The sequence below is a fragment of the Mesocricetus auratus genome, unplaced genomic scaffold (assembly GCF_017639785.1).
Source record: "Mesocricetus auratus isolate SY011 unplaced genomic scaffold, BCM_Maur_2.0 Super-Scaffold_100028, whole genome shotgun sequence".
NCBI classification, from domain to species: domain Eukaryota; kingdom Metazoa; phylum Chordata; class Mammalia; order Rodentia; family Cricetidae; genus Mesocricetus; species Mesocricetus auratus.
Genome location: NW_024429209.1, coordinates 11,795,360 through 11,809,416, shown reverse-complemented (window position 1 = coordinate 11,809,416; position 14,057 = coordinate 11,795,360). Strand labels below are relative to the sequence as shown.

At 51.3% G+C, this 14,057-nt stretch overlaps 1 protein-coding gene across 2 annotated transcripts in view; it reads left to right on the top strand.

Annotated features, from left to right (window-relative positions):
* Slc13a3 (solute carrier family 13 member 3) overlaps positions 1-9,993 on the top strand; it is a 69,540-nt gene extending 59,547 nt beyond the window's left edge. Inside the window, exons 11-13 of one of the 2 annotated variants that reach the window (XR_005871538.1) lie at positions 4,180-4,424; positions 6,641-6,778; positions 8,436-8,577. Coding sequence is in view for 1 of the 2 variants with exons in the window: in XM_040732753.1 (XP_040588687.1) it covers positions 4,180-4,341; positions 6,641-6,778; positions 8,436-8,612 (477 nt within the window). In the remaining variant the exon portion in view is untranslated. Of the gene's footprint in view, positions 1-4,179; positions 4,425-6,640; positions 6,779-8,435 lie in introns of both variants that reach the window. The other variant, XM_040732753.1, reaches the window with a different exon arrangement.
* The last annotated feature ends 4,064 nt before the right edge of the window (positions 9,994-14,057 follow it).

Below are 14,057 nucleotides of genomic sequence, written 5' to 3'. Positions count from 1 at the left end.
ATTAGCTGAGCCGGGTCTACTGTGCTTTATGAGGCCTTTAGAGAGATTTCCCAGGGCCCCAGTGTCACATTCCTGGGGCCTTGATTAGATCCGTTTTCCTTGCCACTTAAAGAATTGAGCACAACAGATAGCATCAAGGAAAATCTCAAGACACAGATGACAGCAACAGGCAGAATCAACCCTAGGAAAATCACACCCAGGCAAGTGCACACACACACACACACACTCACACAGAGAGACACAGAGAAAAACTCCTGCAGAGCAAGAGCATAGCAGGGACTTGGGAGGCTAAAATCCAGCATTTCCATTAGGGCGAGGGATCTTTGTTGTTGTTTTTTTTTTGTTTGTTTGTTTTTGTTTTGTTTTTCGAGACAGGTTTTTCTGTAGCTTTGGAGCTTGTCCTGGAACTTGATCTGTAGACCTACCTCGGCCTCCCAAGTGCTGGGATTAAAGGTGTGCGCCACCACCACCCAGCTTGAGGGCTACGGTTTTAAAGGTCTTTAGGGAGTTCTCCCGCCTCCCCCCAATTGAGGTTTAGACTGTTTGAACAAAGACAGGGAAGCCTACTGGTCTGGCCTTAAACTTGTCTGACTGGTCCATAGGCAAAGTAAGGTACTATCATGAGGAAAAGCCCACGAGACCTTTGCTTTAAGCTGTGGGGTTTTTGTCTCAGGTCAGGAGGGTGAGGAAGAAGTAGGGGAGCTTGCCACCCATTTATCTATCTGTGGCCCTTCTTCCTGTCTGTCTGTGTGTCTGTGTGTCCAGCTCCTAGTCCCTGACCAGGAGACTTCGGATTTTGAACACCAGAATTGAGCCTTCCTTAAGAAACATGGCCACACTGTGCAGAGAAGAGAACAAAGAGAGGAATCTAGCTGAGGAAAACAGGGATGAGAGACACCACCCTGGTGGCCCAGTCTCCCTTCATCCACATCTGAAAGTGGCCTTGGATCTGCTGGTCACCTTTGCGTCTCTTCCCAGATGACAGTTGGTCAGGCACTGAGTCAGTCAGTTCTGAGTTCCCCCACGGGCATCTGGTGACTGCTAACGACAGCTGGCCACATAGCCCTCACAGTGCCCAGACACTTTACTAAGTATTTTAAATCAACTACTTTGCTCCCTTGTGACCTCTGGTTTACAGATAAGGAAACTGAGGCACAGGGAAGGGAGTTACCCAGAAGGACACAGCAGGGAGGGCTAAGCACCTCCCCTTAACTCTACCCAAGGTGCTTCTGGCTGCTGTGGGTCTCCGGCCTCTCTGGGAATTCTGGGGTCTGTTTCCAAGGAAACCAAGCCCAAGGTTCCTGGGGGTTGAAAAGGGCTAGGGGAAATCCCCTTAGCATCCCCAACAGAACTGTAGGGAGCTTAGAGGAAGAAGATTCCCTCCATTGAGGAGCCCAAGTCCAGGCATTGGGAAGCTGGCAAGAGGCCTCTGGCTCAGAGGCCAGCCACAGGAAGCCCTTGATGGCGGCGTGCCTGGTCATTAACAGTCTGTGTCAGCGGCCCCTCTCTGGCTAACTGTGGTTGTTGTGCCAGGCCATGGCTTGAGGGAACACCAGCTGCCCTGTGCTCCTGTGGCAGGGAGGCATGGCCCAGCCTCATGGAACTCTGCAGGTTGCAGAAAATGCCTAAGCTCTACAAGGAATTTCCCAGAGTGAACTACGTCTAAGCCTTTGTTTTTGTTTTGATTTTGGTTCTTTGTTTTTGGATTTGTTTAGACAGAGACTTGTATGGCCCTGGGTGGCTTGAAACTTGCTATGTAGCCAAGGCTAGCCTTGAACTCCTGATCATCCTGTTTCTATTTCCTAAGTGCTGACATAAAGGTATGAGCCACCACACATAGCTTCTTAAGTTCTTGTTACTCAGGCCCTGAAATAGCTTCTAAGGTAAATCAGAGAAGCGAGTGTGTTGTTCTGTCCAGACAACTCTGTGACCCAGAACCAATCGAGAAATGTCAGGTTCTGAAGCCAGATATGGTGACGTGGGCATGCAATCCCACCTACTCAGGAGACTGAGATAGGAAGATCAAAAGTCAAAGGCTAGCCTGGGCTACAGAGTGAGTTCAAGGCCAGCCTGGACAACTTAGTCCCAAAGTAAAAAGGAAAGTCTGACCTTCAGGTAGAGCTCAGTGGCAGAGCGCTTGCGTCACATGTGTGAAGTCCCGGGTTCTGTGTCCAGTATGGCAAAAGTAAATAAATTCCTAATAAATATAACTTCAGACTGAGCAGTGACTGCTTCAGAGCAGGCGTCAAGCACCTCTCATGGATGATGTGCTCTGGCACAGAGGACGCCCGGTTGTTATTGGGTGGTGGTAGGCAGGCATTTAATTCTCAGTGTTTGGGCCTCAATCAGTTCTGCCTTGGATTGACCCCTAAACCTACAAGGTTACCTTTCTCAGAAAAAGCCCTAAGGTAGGGGTAGGGGTCCCTACTGGCTGCACTGTTAACCACACCTTGCTGAGTGGCGCCACCGGGGGACCATCAGCTTTGAGGTCTTAAATAGGTTGGCCCGGTTGGGTGTCTTTGGAAGATATGTCTGATGGTGGCAGAGAGTGTGTGGTACACTGTTAACCAAGACCGTTCCTGGAGAGGTCAGAGGGTACCCTGGCATTTGTGCGGCATTGGTTAGAGGAGAGAGAGGATTGGGGCGGGGCGGGGGCCTTCCTGTCCTTTCGTGCCCCCGAAACCATGGTCCACTTTGGACATTGCACTTCCCTTATTTCGGTTTGCTTTGATTTGTGCTTTTTGTTTGCTTTGAGACAGTACCAAACTGGCCTGGTACTTTCTATGTTGCCGAGGGATCTTCCCGCCTCTGCCTCCCAAGTACTGACATTATAGGTGTGAGCTACCACACCCGGGTGGGCATTGCTCTTAATTAAGAGTCAAGTGACAGACCAGTTCCTCCAGAGGAACATGGAGATGGTAGGGAAATTTCTAGAAGTTCATACAGATTCAGATGGGTATTTCAGTCACTGCTACAGGGTCATGGTCAAGTCACAGTAATTTTTCCTCTTAAGTAAAATAGGGACAGGATGGTAGGAAGGCGCCAGCAGGAGCCAGCAGGTACCCAGTCTTGATAATGATGATGCTTAGGATGGTGACTAATGATACCATGTTAATGTTGGTTTCTGTGTTATTGTCATGGTGACAAAAATCCTTAGGGCTGCTCAGAAAGCTATCATTAGTCACACTGCTTGATATATCAGATGCATGCTATCTCTGTTTCCTTTCCTGTTGGTGTGATTAAAAACACCCCGACAAAAGCAACTTAGGGGAGAATGGGTTTATTTCTATGCTCAACCCCAGGTTATGGTCCATCACAGTAGAGAAGTCAAAGCAGGAGCCTAAGGAAGCTGGTTACACTTTACCCATAGTCAGAAGAGAGCAATGAATGCATGCTCACTTGTGCCCATCTTGTTCTCCCTGCTCTTACATAGTCCAGGAGCCAAGCCAAGGGAATGGTGCCGCCCAAAGTGGGCTGTTTCTTCCCACATCGATGACATCATTGAAACAATCCCCTGCACACTTGCTCACAGGCCAGCCTTATCCAGACGATCCCTAGTGAGACTTTCTTCCCAGGTGGTTCTAAAGCAGTGGGTCTTAACCTGGGGTCATGACCTGTGAACAACCCTTTCACAGAGGTCACCGAAGATCATGCTAATGTCTAAAAAGCTTATTTACGTTATGATTCATAACAGTAGCAAGGTTACAGTTATGAAGTAGCAAGGAAGTAACTTTATGGTTGGGGCCACCACATCATGAGGAACTGTATTAAATAAAGGATCTCAGCCTTAGGAAGGTTGAGAACCACTGTTCTGGAGTGTGTCAAGTTGGCAAAACTAATCATTACATAAGTTCCATATTATGAATAGTATATGGGATAGAATATATTTTTTTCATATTAATGTTCCACCATGTAGTAACAATACTTAGTCTTTTATGGGAGGAATAGCAGACATTTTAAGCGGTGACTGTCATTGGAGAAACGAGACTAAGCCATAAGCTGAAACTTTGGATGCTAAATCCAAATGGAAACGGAGACTCTGCTTTCTAACCAAATAGGTCATGGAGTCTCATGGGTCTGGGCTATAGCTCGTAGAGCACGTAGTGGAGGAGCTTGCACTAGCGGCTGCTGTGCAGGGTGGCGCTGGGGGACTGAGACTGGAGGCATGTCTGTCCACAGGAGTCGGGGCTGTCAGCATGGATCGGTGGGCAGCTGCACCCCCTGGAACATGTGCCCCCGGTGCTGGCCGTTCTGCTCATCACTACGGTCATCGCCTTCTTCACAGAGTTTGCCAGCAACACGGCCACCATCATCATCTTCCTGCCTGTCCTAGCAGAGCTGGTGAGGATCCCCGTGGGGCAGGGTGAAGGGGCACCCCTGGCTCAACTCCCAACTCCGCGTCCCCTGCTACAGAACTTCCCCAGGTATCTCCAGCCGCCCTGCTTGCTTCTAGAACTCACAGGACAGTCTGAACTATAGAGCCCGTTTGCAAATGGCAGGTTTTTCTTCTTAAAGGAACGCCTAAGCGGGGTAATTTTCAAAGTGCAGCAAGGTCCTTTATGGGAGAAGTAACCCATGAGGACATGCCATGTTTCTTAGGAAGGGAAAGATTGTCAAATGTGGGTCCCATGGAAGCTCTTGAGTTGCCAGACCAGCACAGCAGAAAGCCCACCAACAGAGCTGTTGCCTCCTGTTTTAGACCAAGAATTTTCTGCAAGGAGGGTTGCCCTGCACATTGTGAGGTATCAGAGCATTCCACACCTTCCGCCCACCAGAGGCCAGCAGCACCCCATAATAGAGGCAACCTGAGATGTCACCAGACATTGTCAACAGTCTCCTGGAGGACAAGTCCCATCCTGTTGAGATCCTCTGTTCTAAAAGGCACCAGTCTCAGATGGGTTGGGCTGTGGGGGTGGGGGCAGTCAGAACCCTCCTTTGCTAGGCAAGAACCAGCAAACCTTCCATCTTTGAGTTCCCACCTCACCCCAGCCATTCCCAGGGCACAGAAAGATGCAGTCAGTCCTGCAATCTATTGCAGATTCAGCAAGATCCCGAGGAAAGCAGGCAGAAGGAAAACAAAGCCGGAGAAAGGGAGGCCAACACTTGGCCAAGATCTGCCAGGACTAGCTAAGGGCACAAGCTGCCAGGATGTAGATCTCATACGAGGACTTATAAGCCAGCCAGATCTGGTGGTGCAAACCTTTAATCCCGGCAGAGGCAGATCTCTGTAAATATAGGACCAGCCTGGTCTGCATGGCAAGCTACAGAACAGCCAGGGCTATATAGAGAAACTCGGCCTCAAAAAAAGGGGGGAGGGGTTCTAGGAAATTCACTATTTAATTTTATATTTAAACATTGAAGAAAAGCAAGCAATAGGACATGCTTCCTAGAACCCAAAGTTGACAAACAGAACAAGTATCCACTTAAGAGGTGGTTTGGCTTTATCTCTGTTTATATTTCCATTTTTAATGGAATTGACACCGTATCAGCCACAGACTTATGTGTGTTCTTTTTTCAACCCCTGAAACGAATTCCACTGTAAATGCATAGAATGTTTAAGCACTGACCTAACGGACAGACAGACAGACAGTTCCAGAAAGTGATCACCAGCAGAGCTGCTGGGCCTCTCTCATGTGCACAGTCCACTTGCATCAAGACAGGGCTCACCTGGGAGTCCCTGGGTGCAAGAGCATGGGTACTGGAAACTGCAGAATGTGTGCAAATTGCCCTCCTCAGGGGTGTCTGGGAGTCCTTAGGCCCTCGAGGAGTGGCACTGGGTTAGTCAGACCCTGTTCTAGAGTCTAGGGCGCCTGGTAGAAATAGGAATGGAGTGAGGTGGTATGGAGGAGGGGAGGGAGCTCCAAGTCTGCCAAGTCTGTAACTGATAGTTTCTAGAAAAGATGCCAACAAAGGACATTTGCTTTTAAATATGGCTTCTCATCAAAATCAAAATATCTGCTGACTGGGGGTGATGGTAGAGCCTGTCAAGAAAATGCCTACACTCTAGGTGGGGTAGGTAGCCCCTAAGGCCAGCTCACACTGAACTCTCCATATTAGGAACATGGCAGTGTTTGCCAAGGGGACACCCGTTTGGTCTCTCAACTCTACCCAGGCTCTGACCAAAGGTGCCCCATGGCAGCTTCTATGATCGCAAGGCCAAGGGCAGAGACAAGTCTGCTTATGTGAGCCTCAGTTCTTGGCCTACAGCCCTGGACCAGCTGCAGCCTGGGCTCCTGGGAGTACATGAGAGATGCATTGGCTTGGGTCCCACTCAGACCTCTGGATCAGTTACTCTGGAGGAGCTAGGACCACAGCTCGCTCACGTGGGAAGGGGGAGGTTCTAAATAAGCTTCTTTGCCCCCTCCCTGGTAAAATGCAGTGTGGCCCTGTCGTCACTGACCGTTTCTCTAAGCCCGCTTGTCATGTGTTTGTGTCCGGCTACATTTCTCTGTCTCTGTCCTCATGTGTCTCTGTCTCTGTCCTCATGTGTCTGTCTCTGTTCTCATGTGTCTCTGTCTCTGTCCTCATGTCTCTCTGTCTCTGTCCTCATGTCTCTCTGTCTCTGTCCTCATGTCTCTCTGTATCTTTGACACCCTCTTTCCAACTGTCTCAGTCTCTTACTGTGGCTTCCTTGGTCCAGGCTATCCGGCTGCATGTGCATCCCTTGTACCTGATGATCCCGGGCACAGTCGGCTGCTCCTATGCCTTCATGCTGCCAGTCTCCACGCCCCCCAACTCTATTGCCTTCGCCAGTGGACACCTGCTGGTCAAAGACATGGTAGGTGTGGCCTTCCCAGCAATGGTCTGGCAAGAGGAGGGGTGAGTGGAGCGCCAGAGGAGCCAGCATCGCCCGTCTATTCCACGCCCCAGTTGGATCTCCCTGCTGGAACAGTCCTCTTCCTCCTCTCCTCTTCCTCACCTCCTCCTCTTCCTCTACTCTCCTCTTCCTCTGTACTCCTTTTTCTCTGACTCTTTCTTCCTCCTCTTCCTCTGTCCCTAGCCACCACCATTCAATGTATCCTCAGCTCAGGCAGCTGAGGTCAGCCTACCAAACCAGACATTAGACCCCAACGGGATAAATGGGGACAGAGGAATTGTGAGGCTGGGGAATCCGGGACGCTTCCTTAGTTGGGTTTGCCCAATGTAATCTGTGTTCCAGCCACTGGGGGGCAGCAGTGCAGGAGAGACAGCCACCTGCTTCCTGGGAAGGTACCTTCTATGGCTGGAGGCCCACTGGAAGACTACGTACTCCTCACGTGTTAAAAAAAAAAAAGTGTGATTTTTGTAATTGCTAAAATTGCTAAGTGAAGAATGATACAAGATGCCGGGGGTGGGGAGAGAATAATGGGGTGGGCAAGATGGCCTTCTGTAAAGATGACTTACCAGCCTTGCAAGGAGCCATGGCGGTGGCGGAGGGGTGAGGGACTGTCCAGGCAGAAAGCCCAGCCTGTGCAGATGTCTAAAGTGAGGAAATGGCTTCACTCCATGTCACCAGATCCACAGAGCCGTGACTTCTGGGTCTGGGTGGGTTTTGGGCGAAATGGCATTATTAGATGTAGGGTCTGGCCTTCCAGGAAGCAGGCCTGGAACAATTAAGATGTCCTACTCTGTGAACCTGGCTGGCCTTGAACTTGCAGCTGTTGAAGCAAAAGCAGCTCTTACCTCAATGAGAAGAGACGGTTTATTTTGGAGCCAAATGTAAGTGAGCGTGGCCCAGATTTCCGGTGCCCCAAATGCATGCAAACAGCTTCATGAGTTTCATAGTAGCAGTACAGAGAAAATCACAAACCAAGACACTGTAAATACATTGGCAGAAACATCACATAGGAGGATCATAGAAAATCAGCTGTAATCCCAGCTCTTGGGAGGCAAAGGCAAGAAGATCAGGAGTTCAAGGCCAACCTCAGCTACATGGTGAATTTGAGGCTAGCCTAGGCTACATGAGACCCTGTCTCAATTCTACCTCCAGCATGTGTGTGTGCTTGTGCGTATGTGAACACCTGTGCTTGTGTGTGCATATGAACATGAGTGTATACTTGTGCTGTGTGTCTCTACATGGGTGTGCTGAGTGTGGGTAGGGGCATCATGATCAAATGGGACTACTGGCTTTCTCTGTCTTAAAGGGGGATTGATAACCTTGTTTAAGGAGCCTTGTGGTTAATGGGCTTAACCCAAGACCACTCTGTAGCCAGACGCTTGGCATCTAGAGACCCTCAGGGGGCCAGCCTGGGTTCTGGGAAGCATCTACACTTGTGGCTGACTTCAGTACTGCCAGCTGTGCGCTGCCAGCTGTGGGCCCAGCCAGCTGTGTGCTGCCAGCTGTGGGCCCAGCCAGCTGTGTGCTGCCAGCTGTGGGCCCAGCCAGCTGTGCGCTGCCAGCTGTGGGCCCAGCCATCTGCTCTGAGGGCGTTGCTGCTCTGCTCACTCCACTGCAGGTGCGGACTGGCCTCCTGATGAACCTGATGGGCGTCCTGCTGCTCAGCCTGGCCATGAACACCTGGGCACAGAGCATCTTCCAGCTGGGCACCTTCCCAGACTGGGCCATCACCCACTCTACCAACACCACCACCCTGCCACCTGCCTTGACCAACAGCACAGTTCAAATCCTCTGAGCCTGATGGCGATTTCCCTTTGGGCTGGGCCTTCCCCAAGGGCTGTTGCTGTCACTTGCTGCTAGGACCCACAAGTTGATCAAGCAATTCTTTTCTGTAATCTGATAGGAGGCAGCAAGCAAGGATGCCCTCCAGCGGTCCACCTGGGGCTCAAGCTCACTGTCTGAGGCTCCTTCTCTCTCTTTCTCGTGCATTCCAAAGCCAGCTGTCCCCTGGATCTGCTGCCTGAGGAACAAGCTTTTCTCACTGAGCTAGCTGGTCCTGTGGTTAGAGTGCAAAGAAGTCCCCTTCAGCCCCAAGGGACAGACCTGAAATGGCATTTATCTTGCACACCTGGGGTCAGGAGCTATCCATGCTTATGGCTGCCACTGGCTTTAGGTTTCTGAAGACGTCACCACTCTGCTGGGGGAGGCGTGGCTACAAAGCTCCAGGGTTAGCTGCTCACCACAGACTGAATTCTGCCCTTTGCTGTTTAGCCGTCTCCCCTGCAGACACCCAGCAGCCAGAAGTTGTCTTGCATTCCCTGAGGCAGAGGGAGGACACAGGCCTCTGGGAGTTTCTTTGCCGCTTCTCTATCCCTGCAAACACACCATGGGGGTTTGAGAAACCCCAGCTCACACGTCTACCCAAGAAGCTTGGGGTTCTCTTTTCTCATCTGATTCCCTTAGGCTATAACTCTAGGTCAAGCCATGCTGGGTGGGCCCCCATTATGCATCTAGGACCCTCCCATCTGTGGCCCTTGGGAGTGGTCCATGGCTGCAGACCACCAGCTCTTTCTTACCCCCACAGCTGGATTTGGCCTCTCCACTCCCACCCCATGGTCAATATGTCTAAATTGCAAAGGCTACAGTCTTCAGGGGTGAGAGAAAAATGTGTAAGTCAGTGGAAGCCTTGAAGAAAATCATGGCAAAAAGGAAGCACACTGTAGCATGTTTGCAGATGGAGACCCCGAGATGTCCTGCCAGCAGAGGCTGGAGCCGGGAAGCAGACACTTGCTGTCCTTATTTCCAGCTTAAGCTTTGGGTATCCTGTGAATGGCACAGGGTGGGGACAGCGGGTAGCTTGGAACTCTGCTGACACCCGGGGGTGGAGCCCTCACTTCCTTCTGAGGGTGGGCATCCTGGGGTCGGACACTTGCTGGTAAGGCTCCAGTGAGTCAGAGGGCTTTCCCAGCGCTGAGGTATCGGGGGCCCTGAGCTGGAGGTGACACCACCAGACTGAATCAGCTTCAGCCTTCTGGAAATGGATGGTGGTGTCTCCTAAGGAACAGGGACAGACCACATACTGAAAAGCCCATGGCCTTGTGACCAGTGACCACAGGATTCATGATTTCTGATACTGCTGATCAAAAATGCGCTCAAATAAAGATTGTTGGTCAATACTGGATATGATGATTCTTGGCCTTTCAGAACGGAACACCAGATTGCTGGTCTAGAACTTCTGCAGAACTGGTCTCCGACTTCCCCTCCTGCGCTGTCTCCCCTGTACATGCTTACGCTTCCTCGGCTCTCAGGAGGCTGCGGTGTTTATTTTTATGTTTTGGTTTTTCGAGGCAGGGTTTCTGTGTGTAACAGCCCTGGCTGTCCTGGAACTCACTCTGTAGACCGGATAGCTTTCCTCTAACCCAGAGATCCACCTGCCTCCGCCTCCTGGAGTTCTGGACGTGAGCCGCCGCCACCCAGCTCATTTATTTCCTTGTTTATCCCCCTCCTCACGTTGTACAGTAGAAACAGCAAAAGCCATTCTCTGACTCTCTGGTGTAGCTCAGACGTCTGGACCAGGCTCTGGCACGTAGCCAATGCTCAGTAGCCCGACTGCAGGTTTGAAAGTGCCCCCCATTCTTTCTTCGCTCCTCACCTTGGTCCATTCAGCAGGCAACTCGGCCTGTGACGTGGTTCCAATGTAGCAGGAAGAACAGAGTGGACCAGTAGGTACAACAACGACAGTCGCCACTTAAATGACCGCATGATGAGCCAGCTCGGGCTGTGGGTTTCAGGTGGGCTCCTCTGAGAAGCTGACATTGGGTTGAAGTTGGACACAATGGCTGGACACTCACAGCTCTGTTGGAAGGAAAACATGGGGGTGGTGGGCAGTCTGGAGGAGGAGGAGCAGCATGGGACAATGACCTCAGGTTCTGGGCTGTCGACTGGGTCTTGAATGTCCAACTTCTGTCCCTTCCGGTGGCAGCTGTCTTCATCTCTCCCAGCACTGGTCCCCAGGGTGTCATTGGTCCCCTTCACTGACTAGCAAGAGACCTGAGGCAGGAAGGAGGGCGGGACACTGACAGAGGCGCTCACTGTGGTGGTGTGGGAACAGGGGAGACTGGGCCACAGGAAATACACTAGGGCTCCTCTGGAGCCTGCCAGGAGTGCCAGAGCTCAGAAAGGACAAACAAGACAATGCCAGCCTGGTTTGTCATCTGCAGCTGCCCAGTAACGCCCACCCCCTCATCCCGCCCGCACTGTGGCCTTGGGACCAATCTGCTTACTTGCACTTCTACCTTTGGACAGAGCTCTGTGGAGGCTCCAGCACCTCAGCGGCCCCCAAGAGCACGAGCAAAGGCCCTGTGGCACTGCTGGGGGCTGGCCAAACATGATGGCAGAGTGACAGAACTCGCCTGGGGCTGGAATGATCCCAGTAGTCACTGACCCTCTGGGGCCCCTCCTCTGGTGGCTTCCCAGGTCCAGCATGGACCTTGGTGAGCAACTGCGCTCAGAACAGGAGTTGAGATTTCCAGTTCTGATTCACTTAATGTTGGGGGCTGTGGTCTGTGGCTGACAGAAACTGTAAAATGGTGAAATCTCAGGTGGCGATGGCTGCTACACCTCCCTGAAGGGAAAAGAGAAAGAAGATGTGTCTTAGGGGTAGGCTCGCAGTGGAGACTGGGTGAATCCCATACCTGCCAGCATGGGGACCTGGGGATTGGCAAGCTGGAGTGGAGAAAGAGCGGCAGCTGGGATTGGAAGACCGCCGTCTGCCGCAGGCCCCTCTTCTTTTCAGGCTGTCCCTTCACTGACTGGACCAGGTCCACCCCTATCCTGAGGGCCATCGTCTTTACTCTGTCCATTGACCTAAAAGTTAAGCTAGTCAAAACCAGCCTCACAGAAACATCCAGAATAATGTTGAACCACCAATGGTAACACGGCTTGGCCAAGTTGGCACATACAATCCCACATGCCCTACCAACAGAAACCGGAACACACAGAGCCTTCCGTGTGGCCTTTCCAGGTCACTCCCGGGTGCAGGGTGGGGAGGAGGAGTGGGGTCTGGAAGGTGCAGACTCCATGTTATGGTGCGCGGCTCACCCTGTCAAAGTGCTCCCCAGCCCCACGGCCGTGCCTGCCAAGGCTTTCTTCTCCCTCCTTGCCTCCAGTTAGTCACTGTCACCAAACTTCAGTGTCAGCAGTGACACCTGTGAATCTGGGTTTCTGTCTCTCTTAGGAAACACAATGGCCAAGCTGGGTGTGGTGAACACCTGTCATCCTAGAGGGCTTGGGAGACTTAAGGCAGGATGAGCAGGAGTTAGGCTTGTCAGGATAGCCTGGGCTACATAGTGTGATCCAGATATAAACAAATGAAATAGCAACAGCAGCCGAGTGGCTGGTGTGGGGTCTTTATAGCAGGCTTTCTTGGAACACCTGCTCCCAAATCATGACACAGAGAGTTATTACTCATTATGAATGCTCAGCCTCAGCTTAAGCTTGTTCCCCTAGCTCTTACAACTTATGTTTCTCCTCTTCCATGTTTTCCCTCGGGGTTTTTTTGTTTTGTTTTGTTTTGTTTTTTGTCTTTCATTCTGTATGTCCTACTTTCCTTCTTCTTCCGTGTCTGGTTGGCTGGTGGCTGCCTGGCTGACTGGTTCCAGATGCCTCCCTCATTTTCTCCCTGGTTCTCCCTCACGCCTAGATTCCTCCTCCTCCTTATCCTCTCTGTCTGCCAGCCCCTCCCCCCTGCTTAGCTATTGGCTGCTCAGCTTTTTATTAGATCAATCAGGTACCTTAGGCAGGCAAGGTGAAACAAATGCAGCACATCCTTACCTGGTTAAATATTCTGCTACACAAACAGACGGAACATGCCTTTACATATTTAGACGAACCTTCTATTCCACAACAGGGTTATACCGTAAACGCCCCTCTCACCCCGGGCCCTACCTCTGCCTGTTGTCCTATACTCACTCTCCTTCCTGACCTGTGAAGACCTATGACCTCATAGCCCACAGTCTGAGCTTCAAGGTCAGTCTCAGGTGACCCCAGTGATCCCTGGCTCTAGCTACCCTGAACAGCGCTGGCAACAGCACTTTCTGAAGGGACAGAGGTGGTCACCATTTGCCCACCTAACATTTAGGCCACGGCGTGAGTGACTCCCCTCGGGTATTTGCAGTGATGCAAAAATAAATATATATTTTCCAGTCGTGCTCTTGTGTATTTCTTACATGCTAAGCAAAGTCATATTTGGGATACATTCAGTGGAACAAATAATGTATGAACATGGATTTCAGGGCAGGCAAAATGGCCTAGCAGGTAAAGGAGCTTGCTGCCACGCTTTCTGACCTGAGTTCAATCCCTCGGACCCATATGGTGGAAGGAGAGAAGTAACTCTTCAGATTGTCCTTGAACTCTCTCTCTCTCTCTCTCTCTCTCTCTCTCTCTCTCTCTCTCATCACACACACACACACACACACACACACACACGTGTGCACATGTTTTAATACAATGGTTTTCAGTTTTTATGCCATTAGTAAGAAACTTCTATGGCTTCTGCTGGTGGCTCACTCCCTGTTTCTGTTAGGTTGTCCATGGTAAGATGTGTGTGTCCACGTTCACGTATGTATGAATGCTTGTAGCTAACCAGAGGCCAGAGACAGCCCTCAGCATCTGTCCCCTGACCACACTGAACTTGGAGATACAGTTCAGCCAGGCTAGCCAGCCAGCAAGCTCCAGGAAACCCACCCATCCTGTTCCAACCTCCCCAAGTTGGACTATTAGTGCTCTCCACTCCACCCCTGCTGCCCCCCCCACCGGAATCCGGGGCTAGGACTCAGGTTCTCGTGTTTGCACAGCAAATACTTTACAGTCTGAGCTGTCTCCACAGCCTGCTGGCAAAGTTTTAGCCACCTGGGCATTCTCAGCCACCGTCTTACCGCTAAACTAAAAAGCACAAGTTCGCAACACACTGTGGGGCTGTGAGTTGAGTGGCCCTGGGAAAGGCTGAAGACTCCCTACTTCCTCTTTGTCTCGTGGCTCTGATTCCTTCAAGATTAAATTCCCACCCCCAGCCCAGCCTTGTTGACCTCTGGTGACTCAGGCCCCTCCGGATGCTGTGGGCCTCGAGGCCAGGCCAGCCTTGCCTGAGTAGAGGTGACTGTGCACATCTGCCAGAAGAACCCCAAAACACCGCCTGCCCCTCGCTCCCCCTGTGCTCCGGCTCTCCTTCAGTCATCTGAGG